The sequence below is a fragment of the Vicugna pacos genome, chromosome 21 (assembly GCF_048564905.1).
Source record: "Vicugna pacos chromosome 21, VicPac4, whole genome shotgun sequence".
Classification (NCBI taxonomy): domain Eukaryota; kingdom Metazoa; phylum Chordata; class Mammalia; order Artiodactyla; family Camelidae; genus Vicugna; species Vicugna pacos.
In genome coordinates, this window is record NC_133007.1 from 25,526,600 (window position 1) to 25,538,281 (window position 11,682).

At 59.1% G+C, this 11,682-nt stretch overlaps 1 protein-coding gene across 11 annotated transcripts; it reads right to left on the reverse strand.

Annotated features, from left to right (window-relative positions):
* Positions 1-1,006: 1,006 nt before the first annotated feature.
* ADAM15 (ADAM metallopeptidase domain 15) lies at positions 1,007-11,334 on the reverse strand. 11 transcript variants are annotated; one of them, XM_072946439.1, is made up of 23 exons: positions 11,115-11,334; positions 9,838-9,944; positions 9,132-9,208; positions 8,640-8,718; positions 8,401-8,477; positions 8,124-8,316; positions 7,271-7,336; positions 7,120-7,188; positions 6,874-7,043; positions 6,650-6,734; positions 6,043-6,191; positions 5,776-5,950; positions 5,434-5,526; positions 5,006-5,310; positions 4,716-4,917; positions 4,382-4,459; positions 3,858-3,930; positions 3,492-3,630; positions 3,007-3,076; positions 2,304-2,375; positions 1,819-1,890; positions 1,430-1,548; positions 1,007-1,335 (listed from the first exon to the last, which is right to left on the reverse strand). In XM_072946439.1, the coding sequence occupies exons 1-23, from the start codon at positions 11,191-11,193 to the stop codon at positions 1,293-1,295; spliced, it is 2,592 nt and encodes an 863-aa protein (XP_072802540.1). In that variant the 5' UTR covers positions 11,194-11,334; the 3' UTR covers positions 1,007-1,292. The 11 variants fall into 11 exon arrangements, with proteins under 11 accessions (XP_072802540.1, XP_072802541.1, XP_072802539.1 ...); XM_072946440.1 differs by having other exon boundaries at positions 1,430-1,497; positions 2,304-2,378; XM_072946438.1 differs by having other exon boundaries at positions 2,304-2,378.
* Positions 11,335-11,682: the final 348 nt, after the last annotated feature.

Sequence of the window (11,682 nt, forward strand, 5' to 3'; positions counted from 1 at the left end):
CGCCTCTTCATTCAAAGCCAACTCTTGTTAACCTTCTGTGCGCTGTATGGCGCGCCTGCTTAGCCAAGCTCTTCCCAAGGGGTGGTGAGGAGGGACGTATTCCACTGTCTAGGAGTTGTTTTAGGGAGGTCGTGTCTTTCGTGTCTGTATTAGTACACGGTAGAAAGCCTTATTAGAACCTTGGAAGATTTAAGTACGAGCCCGCTCTTGGCCCAGAAAGAGGCAAGTGAGACGCGGGCGAGGATCCACGAAGCTTGTCCAGCCATCTTAGGCACCATTGCTCCTTTTTCTTTACACAGCTAGGGATAGCGCGAGAGGAAGGGATAAATCGCCTCCTGAGACCCCCTCCCCCACGCAAAGAGAAATCGCCTCCTGAGACCCCCACTCCTGAGACTCGCCCCAGTGGCGAGCTCGATGCCCATCTTGGGTTTGGCGCTTGTCCCTTTCAGCCTCACACCTTCGTTCTAGACTCAGGGGGTCTACGAGGCCCCAGTCTCAAAGACGAAGTAATGAGGTAGTTGTGGCGGGTACAAAGCACCTTTGTTCCCGAACCCTCAGGTGGGGGCGGGGGCGGGGGAGGAGGCAGGTGCGCGGCCTTGGGATCCTGGGAGCCGCCGCCCCACCCCACCCCAGCTCCAGGGCTCTGAGCACACCAGTCAGTTCCATTTTTCCCAGCTACTGGTCAGAGGGTGGGGACGGTGGGTCCAAAAGCTTGGCCGGTTTGTCGATGGCCGCCGCCAGGGGCCACGCGGCTTTAGGGGTGATGACTTGGCAACTGGGGGTGGCAGAGGGCGTACAACTCCCTTTGTGGTACTGGATTGTGCAGAGAGTCACCCAAGACTGGACAGAAACAAGCCGCGAGCATCCCGGGGACACTCGCTGACCCTGCTTAGGACTCTGGCCCTCCCTAGCCCATCTTCGTCTGAGGCGACAGCGTCTCCTGGCGGCCATACCTGGAATCGCGACAGGGGAGACCCTCCTTCCCTGAGCAGACAAACTTTTGAGGAACGCTCTCAAGACCTCACGTTTATTGCAACTGATCAGAGACAGGCTGTGCGCACCTCCCTCAGCCCCGTCCAGCGCCCAGCCCCTCCCCAACCCCCAGCTGCCATTGCGTGGGCGGGTCCCCAGGGTGCTCCTCAACAGTGCGTGGAGGTGCCTGGTGTCTTAAGAGGCCTGCTCTGTAGCGTCCAGGCTCCAGCTCCTTCAGTCATCGCGGGGGGACTCCAGGGGTCAGGCCCACCTCTTGAAGTCCTAAGTCCAGGTTAGAGGCAGCGGGACCTCAGGAGAGGTCAGAGGTAGAGCGAGGACATTGCTGGAGGCGGCGGCGCAGGCCTAGGGTGCGGGAAGCCGAGGAAAAAGTTCAGAGGTCCTCTTTCCTCAGACCACTCGCCCCGCCCACCGATCCTCAGCACCCTTCCTCCCCTACCTGGAGGGTACCACTGGGGGCGGGATTCCAGCTCCAGGGTCAAGCAGGTCACCCGAAGGGCGCTGGCCCTGGGGATCAGCAGGCAGTGGTTTTCTTGGGGGTGGGGGCTTGGCGGGCCCCTGAGACAGAGAGAGAAGGCAGAAGGCCAGCTTGGGAGGGGGTATCATGTTGCCCACTTCCGACAACACTGATGCTCAGGAACACCAGCTTGAGAGGCGGCACCAGAGGTCACCTTTGTCTCCAAACAAACCTGTCACCATTTAAGATGCCACCAGGTATGTGCCCCCAGGCACAAGGGTCATCTTGCCACCGGCACCACCGCCAAGGCTACTAGCACCACAGCCCTGGGTGGGGGGAAAGGCTGTGCCCTTCTCTCCCCCCACTGTTACCTTCGGGCGCCTCACCACCGGGTCAGCTGGCAGAGGGCGAGTGGGGGGATTGGGTCGGTCAGCCAGCTCAGCCTGAACAGAGAAAGGAGCAGTGGCTATGAGAGCACAGCTAGGGGCAGTGGTCATGCAGTGGGTCTCCCTAGGGGTTCAGGTCAACATGCAAAGTCAGCCAGGGGGCAGGAGAGAACAGGGACATGCGCACAGGGCTTGAGTGCAGACCAGCAAATGTCTGAGGAGAGAAAGGTGTGGGTCACCGTGGTGTCCCTGGCCGACTGCAGTCCCGCCACTGACCACCAGATGGTGGTAGAAACCAAGGCAGGAGGCTCACCCATTGCTGCTTCTGGGGCTCAGAGGGTCTGGAGGTTGAGGGGCACCCTGGTCCCCTAATGAAGAGCGCCACTGGCAGGGAACAGGGATGAGAACTGCAGTTGGGCACCAAGCCTCCCACCTGCCCTGGGCCAGGGCGGTGCCTGGTCCAGATTTACCTGGAGTCTCTTGGGCACTGGGTCAGGAGGCAGCGGCCTGGAGGGGGGTGCCGGAAAGCCAAGAGCACTAGTCTGCTGAGAAGGCAGGAGAAGCAGACAGGCAGAGTCGGGGTGGGGGTGGGGAAGAGGGAGCAGAGAGACAGATGTGGGCAGAGAGGTGTTAGTGCCCACGGAGGGGCAGCCAGGGCCCCAGGGGCAGTAAGGGCTCTGCGTGCGGTCATTCAGTTGCATGCAGAGTGGGTGACGAGTGGTGGCGGGGCATGCAGACCACCTCCACACAAATACTCCTGTCATCAGATCAGGGCTCAGGGCAGGGGCACTCACCAGCCCTTCTACACATGGTGACCTGGGCCTCGTCAGGTCCTGGCACACTGAAGGCCACTCTGAGCACCACCCCCTCCTGCCCTCCAGGAGTCACGGCTGGGAGCACAGGTAGATCCACCTTTCAAAGGCACCCGTTTGGCCAACTCAAAGAGCTCAGCACTGCCTGCTCTAGGAGACTGCCCCTCCCCAGTCCAGTCTGGACTCTGCTTCTCAGCCTGCAGCCAGGGGAGGGGCAGGGAGGGCTGGCCCTGACTCCTCTGACTGACTCTTGGGAAATGCAAGTCTTTCTGAGTCTAGAGTCTTCAGTACCCCCACCCTAGGGCCCAAGCTGGATGCCCGGCCAAGTTGAGGCCCTTTCTCCTCTGGCATACAGACCTACCTTGGCACCTGGCATCAGCAGGGCCCTCTGCGGGGGTCCTGGGCGTTCTGGAGGACCAGACTGGGCTGCCCTGAGCATGAAGAAAGGCAAAGAGGGAGAGGGCCCAGCCTCAGATGCTGTTCCCCACTCATATGCGGCCCTTGAGTGGGGCTAACCCTTTGTCTGCCCCTTGGCAGGAGCTTGTCTGTGGTTTAGGCATAACTAGAAGTGGGAAGGGGAAGTTGATCAACCTGAGGGAGGGCCCCAGTTACTCAGCACTGGGGCTCCTGGAGAGAAATGGCCTTAGCATCCCAGCTGCCCCACGCGGGTCTATGTGTGATGTGGAGGGTTATGGGGCACATGTAAGGAAGAGAGGTACGTGGGGTTTGTTCCAGGGGAAATGGGCTCAAAACTAGGTGGCAGGGGCTGCGGAGGTGGGGACAAGGCTCCAGAGCTGTTGTCTTCAACAGAGCTGTTGAGAAAGCTGGTAGCAGGGAGGCTGGTACCTGTATTGGCAGCTGGGTCCCTTGAGCTGGCAGATTCGCTGGCGCAGGCGGGCACGGTGCCAGTAGCTGGCACCAAGCAATACCAGGACCAGCAACAACAGGAGGCTGAGGGCCAGCCCTGTGGTCAGGGAGCTGGTTGCTGCGCAGGGGGTGGGGGGCAAGTTTGAAGGTAAGCAGGGCTAAGAACTCTACACCCAGGAAGAGGCAGGGTGGGGACTGGTAGGGCAGGGAGTGAGGTCAAGCAGTCAGAGAAGGTGAAGGGGTCAGGGGTCACAGAGAGTCAGGGAACCAGCAGTGAGGGGGTCAGAAGAAGAGGGGTGGTGTAGGATGCCCTCCCAGCTGCTCCTACCCCCCACCCCATGCTACCTCTGATGTGGGTGGTGCAGTCCGGGGGTGCCCAGCCCTCCTCACAGCGGCAGTGTCTGTTGCTGTCGCAGACCTAGGAGGTACAGGTTGAACAATGAGGGGTCCTGCATTCTGGGGCCATGTTTCTCTGTCTCCAGCTTTTCAAGATCCCAGATGTTCACAACTGGAAGGCGTTCTGGGGATGATGGGATGGAGGGTGCCAGCACTCTCGAGAGGGAGGGACTCTTTATCAGTGCCAGAGGAAATTAGACTGGACTCACACTGTGAGTCTTTCTATATGCTGGGGACTTTACTAGAAGCTTTCATACTTATCTCATGTACCCCCCGAAGTCGGTACTATTATTATGCCCATTACATAGATGAGGAAGCTGAGCTCAGAGAGCTTAATAACCTGCCTCACGTCACATGGTTAAGAAGCGGTAGAGCAAGGATTAGAACTCAAGTGTGTCTGTTTCTAAAACCCATCATTCTTTTCCTCCCGGGAGGCTCCCTGGTCCCCATTCATCTCTCCTGTGCCAGCTCACCCCATGCCCATGGCATTTGCTTCGACATTCCTGTGCACCCAGGATTTCCTCAGGCTGGCATCGATGGTTAATGCACACCTGCTCAATGGGGAGAGAAGAGCAAATATCACATTCTCACAAAGCTTTTCTGGTACTGGGAGGCCAACACGGCCGAGGCCCACCCCACTTTTACAGATGGGGAAACCAAAGAAACAGGACTTTGCTCCATCTGAAGTAAGAATCTGAAGTCCCCTCAAAGTCTGCCTTTTGCCCTGGTGGATAGTGAGGCCTGGGCACTGCTTGCGGCAGTCCAGGTGTCCCTCCCCACTTGTTCTTGTCCACCCAGGCTGCTCACCAGGCCAGGACCACAGGCTGTGCCAGGCAGAGTCAGGAGGGGCTGGGCCACGTCATTGCCCAAGTCCAGGTGGACCCAGCTGCAGTTCAACTTCTGCTGAGTCCCATTGTCTTCCAGCACCTCCCAGTGCAGATCCCGGGCTGAGCCTAGCAGAGGCTGGGCCCTCCCACCCTGGCACTGGAGCTGTCCACAAATGGCATCTCTGGGGTTGGTTAGGGAGAAGATGCAGGGTCAGTGGGGCAGAGCCAAGACTCCCACAAAGCCAGGAGGAGCCAGGTTGCCTCACTTGCCTGGGGGCACAGGACACGTAGCTTCTATCAGGGTTGCGCCCACAGCTCCCAAAGGCATCCCCCCGAGTATTGGCAGTCAGGAGGCAAAGCGGCATGGCGGGCTGGGCCCCAGGTCCCCAGAGAGCTTGGCACTGCTGGGCATAGGAGGCACAACGCCCTTGCATGCACACAGCCTGTCCACCAGCACACGGCTCGCCATCTCCCAGGCTGACATCAGGGGGGCACTGGGAGCTGTCTCCTGGGCAGAACTCGGGCAAGTCACAGTCACCTCTGGTAGGGCGACACTGCCAGCCAGCCGGGCGCAGCTGTGGAGGGTGGTTCAGCATCAGTGTGGGTGCTGGGCAAATCCAGCCAGGCCCTAGGAGTGACTTTTTCCACCCTGGCCCCTGGCAGGTGGGCTCTGGGTGGCCAGTTCAGTCTGCACCCACCTGGCAATTTTGACAACAGAGTCCATCAGATGCGCACTGTGCCCCTGGCCTCAGCTGGCAGGTGTGGTAATCACAGCAGGGATCGGCGCAGTCCTGTGGGCCAGGGCGCAGAGGGGCCGAGCATCAGAGCAGGCTGGGCCTGACAGCCTACCCCAACCCCTCCTCCCGGAGCCCGAACCCAGAAGGACACACACAGCAAGTGAAAGCTAGATCCCAACAATGCATGTGCTGTCCCCACAGACAGGGAGGTGGGGAGAGGGGCTCAGGAGGCTCGGACAGGGCTGATGTGCTGGAGTGAGGGCACTGAAGTGAGTGGGGCAGGGCTCTGGGTGAGGAGCTCACATCTGGGAAGCCACAGTCACACTGCTCGCCGGGCTCCACCAACATATTTCCACAGATGCTGGCCATAGAGGGCAGAGTGGACAGCCGTTCAAAGAGGCAGCTGCCCATCCCACCCAGGAGGGCTTTCTCCAGGGCCTGTCGGCTGCAGTTGCTGAAGTTCAGGCCTGGCAGGAAGCTGGGGACAGCAGCAAGGAAGGTTGGGGCTGTGGACTGCTCCCTGCTCCCTGTCCCTGCCCTATCCCCTCTCTCCATCCTGCAGCTACTCACTCTGTGGAGGCCTCCATGATGCAGCTCTTGGCTGGGGCGGGACCTGGACAGGGGCAGCGGTTCCCAGGTGAGTCGTGGTCCAGGCCTAGGCTGTGGCCCAACTCATGGGCTATTGAGGAGGCAACTCCCAGGATGCTTGTGGAGTGGTCCTGTCATTGGGGAGGGGATAACCCAGGTCCAGCACCAGCCTGACTGCTCCTGTTCTCTCCTCATCTGACCTCTTGGGCACTCAGCAGGCACCGCCTCCCTCCTCAATTGCTTCTCAAGTAGGGGGAAACCCAGGCCTGAGTGGCAGGAAACCTGGGTTCTAGCTCAGCCCTGCCCCTCTCCCTCACTATGTGACCCTGGGAGAGCACCTCTGTTCTCTGGGCCTCAGCCATCCCTTTATCCCCCAAGACATGGGAAGAGCTTATAGGTGAAGACTGTGTACACTAATCAGCTGGCCATAGGCGAGGGGTACCCTGACAGCAGAGTCCACATCATGAACCCCTGCCCTCTATACCCTCAGCTTTGCAGTTGGTAAGTTTGTAGGGAGTTTCGGTGAATAAATCGTACCAGTTGGGAGGAACTGAATCAGGAACAGGAAGGAGGTGTGGAAATAGCTCACCATGTTCACACCTCCTGAGAAATCAGGAGAGCAGATGGAGTTCTGAATGGCCATGCCCACCGTGGGCCCAGAGAATGAAGTAGCACTGTGGAATTGAGAGGTCAAAGGTCAAGGCCCAAAGCCAAGGTGGCCAGAGCTTTAGGGCCTTGGGTAGGGAGTTGGAGTATGAAATTGGCCAGACTGGGGCTGAACTGAGCTCTGCTGGCTGAGCCTGGGGGTCTTACGTCACCAGCTGGGCACTGTCGTGGGGCAATCGAGGCAGCAGGTCTGACCGGCGCCAGCGGAGGAAGCTGTCTAGTGTGAGAGCTGGGTCCTGGCTTATCTCTATCAGGTTGCGCTGGGCCCAGGCCTCCAGGCCCACTAACATCACTCGGACATTCAGAGGTCGGAAGAACTGAAAGAGAACTGGGGTTCAGGAGAGGGGTTCCCAGGGTCAGGGGCCATAAGGATGCTGCTGGCCTGACACTCACTGTGTCCAGGAGGACGACTACTTCCAAGGTACGGTTCAGCAGGCTCTGGAAGTCCCGGTACCTCTGGACCTGTGGGTCACGAGAGGTGACCATGAAAGGTGGCAGGGCAGGCAGAGGTCAGGGGAGGACATGCAAGGGCCGGCAAGCTCACCTCAGAATGGTCAGCCACAATCACCAGCTCCACAATCTTGGTCTCTGTCACCACATCCCGCCTCCACTGTGGACAAGAGGAGGGAGCATGTGGCACCCCCACCACTCACCGCCAGCAGCCACACGGGGCTGACCAGGCTGTGTCCACGCCCACCTTGTGTGGCCAAACAGGAGAGTGAAGAGCCCATTTTACAGAGAACCACTGAGAGGCTGAGAGGCCAGGGACTTGCCCAAGGTAGAGTAATTGAAGGTTATGAAGCTGGGAGTAGAGTACTCCTTTTCTGGCTTCAAATTTAGGGCTTTTCCCAAATTTAAAAACATAATAATAGCCAACACCATCAAACACTTAACATATACCACGCAGAGTTCTAAGCATTCACATATATATGCATGTATATACATTCATTTAATCTTCACAGTAATCCTATAAGGTAAGTAGTTTTATTATCCGCATGGAGTAAATTAGGAAATTGGACTCTCACTGCTCTGTGATTGGTAACTATGTGTTCTCTCTATCCAAGTGAGAGCTCTCTGCATATGGATCATAAGCCTCATGAGGAGTTTGAGTCAAGTGCCTGCATCTAAATCCTGGCTATACTATTTATTAGTTGAATGGCCTTGGGTAAGTCATTTAACCTCTCTGAGCCAGTTTTCTCACTAAGATAGAGCCATGGAGAGCACCTGCCCCCCAGGGTTGCTGGTAAGAGTAAAAGAGATAATGTTTACAAAGTGTCTGGTACTGGGAAATCACTCCATTAGCAGGAGAGGTTGTTACTGTGGACAAATAGCTCTGAGGGCCAGGAGGCCAGCCCTGGGGACAACAGAAGCCCAGTGCTCCTGCCATTCATCCTCACCCGGTGACTGTGATGCTGTCCCAGGGGGCGCGCTGGTGGAGCCTGAGTGAGCACAGATGCAGGCCTGCTCAGGGCACAAGTGTGGCCTGGCAGGAGGAGGTCTTGGATCCGGGAAATAACGGGGGAACCCTGAAGGTCCCCAGGCCCCAGATCCAGGACGTAGCTTCTCTCTGGGGACAGGATCACTAAGCCCCTATGGAAAGATGCAGGAAGTCAGAAAACTTTTCAGCTCGTGTACCCTCACTCTCTTCACCTTCAAAGAAGTGAGCCCCTGTACCTGAGCCCAGAGCAGGTGCAGACAGAGACCCAGGAGTCGGCATGGCCCTGCACAATTCCCTGGTAGCAGCAGTTCTCCTACAGCAGAGAAACATGAGTGCCAACTTGAAGGACAGGCCAGGATTAGAGCCCAGGAGACTAGCCTGTTGGTGAAGAGATGCAATGTCCTCCCACATCCTCCAGGTGCCCCCTCCCTTCTTCCCTCAGGCCAGAAGCAGGGCATGAGACAGCCTGACTCACCAGAGTGTGTCCCTCACTGACCACCCGGGTGCCATCAGGCTGGTACCATACCAGGGTTGGGCGGCCTGAGACTAGGTCCCTGTGAAATGAAGAAAAAGGAGGGCAGTGTCAGCTGTCTCCCAGGATGGTGCAGTGACAGCCTGAGGACTGGAGTTGGTAGAGGGGTGGCTGTGGGCCAGGCAATCCCCCCAACCTTCCTGCTTCCCCTGGAGTCAGCAGAGTATAGTGGCTGGGCCACAAACTCTGCCAGGCTATGGGGGTTCCTAACTGGTTCTCCCCACACAATAGCTGTGTGACCTTGGACAAGTTATTTAACCTCTCTGTGCCTTGACTGCTTTATATATGAGAACAATAGTAATAATGCATAATAGTATCTACCTTATAGGGTTGTTATGAGGATTAAATGAGTTCAAGCTCTTAGTACCTGGCACATCGTAGATGCTATATAAATGTTAGTCATGTTATTATTAGTGTTGCCACTATCATCATTACCTATTCTGTAGCAGCTCCAGGATATGACTCTCACCATCCAATTCCAATTTGATCCGCAAAGCCTCAGGCAGACTGGTCTGTGGGCACCAGAGGGCATGTCACCTCCCTGGCCCTGCCCGAAACTCCTATCTTCTCTAACCAGAAAATCTCAAGCCCTTAGGAGAGCACCAACGATTAGATCACTGGTGGGGGGATCCCGAGGGAGGGGCCAGGAAGCCCTGCCTGGCCTGGGGCATTGTTCTGGGGGTTTGTGTGGGGAGGTCAAGGAAGGTATCCGAGCTGCCCCTTCTCGGCTTCCTGCCCAGAGAGGAAGCATCGTGGAGGACTCGGTGTAGGCCCCAGCCCTTCCTCTGACTCAGCTTTAGAATTGGGAGGGGAGGGTGTTTGGTGAGGCCTCTCCAAGTCCCCCCACTGAGGAAACTGACAACATGAGACCAAGAAAGCAAGTTTGGCCTCAGAATTTCCCAGAGGAGATGGATGGGTTGGGTGGGGCTGAGGTGGACAGATGTGTGTGTAGAGGGGAGAGGGAGGTAAATGAAGCCAGGTGCTGGGGTGTGGAGGGAGAGGCAGCCAGACCTGGGATGGCCATGCTACAGTGAGGTCCACGCGCCAGCTCCTCAGGTAGCCTTTACCTTGAGACACCTGGTTATTCACGGTGATGGGTGGTGGAGGCATATTTCTTTATTGAGGGGAGAGGGAGGCTCACCTGAAGCACCTCTGCTAGGCTGAGCGTGAGGTTGTCCTCAAGGATCTGGGGCTCCAAAGGCCCATTCACAGCCCCCTCTGGCCTTGCCTGCTCCTCCTCAGCGCCACCTGCAGGGTCCCGACGACACCCCAAGAGAGTGCTGAGAGAATCAGCACCAGGGCTGGTGCCCTCTGACCCACCTGGCTCCCAGTACCTCAAGGCCTTTCTCTGCTTGAAGGACTGTTGCATTGCATGCTGGGACTTAAAGGAGAATACTGGGGGGTGGGGGGCTTCTCTCCAATTTTTCCCTTTCATGCCACCAACCCATCCACAAGTCCCCAGAGAAAGAAGTTCAGTTTAACCAGCTTGTGGCCGCTCCCTGTCCCCCTCAGGCAAATCCCAGGTTCTCACGGGGACCCTCCCCCTGTTCCCACTCCCTCCCAACTCCCCCCCAGGAACGCCCACGCTCAGGACTGGGCGAAGCCGTGTGGCCGGGTGCCCACTCACCCTCCCTTTCCTCACATCAGAGATGCGGGGAACGCCCATTTCTGGGTGAGCAGTGCAAACACCCCCTCTCCCAAAATATCCCTCATGCCCAGTCAGGCACACCCGCTCCCCACAGCCTCCGCTTCCTCCCGGAGTCCGCCCCCCTCCCCACAACGGCCCTCTCTCCTCCGGACACTCCACCCCTGCCTGCCCTCTCGGCCCCCAGCCCAAGACAGCAGCGGGAAGTGAAAGTTCCAAAGAGGAGTCGGTGTCCCAGCCTCTTTCCTGGCCAAATCTCCCCTCTCCTGGCTTTTCCCGGGCCCTCTCCCGCCGGGTTTCTGGTGGCATCAGCACCAGAATGAGGGGTGCCTGGCCGCCCAGGTCTGGGATGAAGGGCCAGGAAGAATCCTCTTCGCCAAACCCTACAAGCCGTGCCTACTCGGCGCCCTGGCACTGGGTGGAACTGTCAGCTAGGCCCCAGAGGAGCGAAGACGTCAGTCCTGGGGAGCAGCTACCCTCTCCAGCGATTCTCAGGGGACGCTGGGCTAGGCGCCTCGGTGCCTGGTCCCAGAGCCTGAAAGTGTCCTCGGGGACCGTGCAGAGGATGACCGGGCAGGGGCCGCCGGCATCCGCTATCTTTCCCTCTCCATTGCCCAGTCGCTGGGCCCTCGGCCCAGGATAGCAGATCTGGGCGGGATGAGCTCTGGTTTGGGTCTCCCACGGTCTCTGGCCGACCCCAGGACCCCAGTGCCTCCCGACTTCCCTGCGAGTCTTCCCAGTCCGCCCCCGGCCCACTCCAGGCCGGTACTCACCTATATCTGGAAGCGGCCGGGAGGGCACCGGGCTGCCCGCGCCCAGGAGCCCCAGGGCCCAGAGCAGCGCCAGCCGCATGGCAGCGGCGCCCGGGGCCGGGCGAGGGCAGCAGGTGCTGGGCCGCGCGCCGAGAAGCCGCGGCGGCCGGGTCGGCTTCGCGTACCTCGCCTCGCAGCGCAGCCACCAGGCCCCGCCCCGCCCCGCCCCTCCCACCCGGCTCGGGGCCAGGCTCCGCCCCCCGAGGCTCCGCCCTCGGAAAGGCCCCGCCCCGGCCTCGCGCCTGATCCTGAAGAGGCCAGGACCCAGCCCACTATTCCAACTCCCTCGCGGCCTGCGTTGCTGCGCACCTCCAGTTTCCGGCTACTGTACAGGGTGGGAGCCGAGGCCCGGTCCGACCGACATGGGAGCCGCGCCTCCACCCAGCCCTGGGTCCGGACCCTTTCCTACCCTTCGGCTTCACATCTGCAGCCCGGCTCTGACCAGATCAGGCGGGCCAGTTCTCCAGACTGCCTGCCACGCAATGCCGGCCCACCCTCCCGTACCGGACCCCTGCGAAGCGCGGGCAGC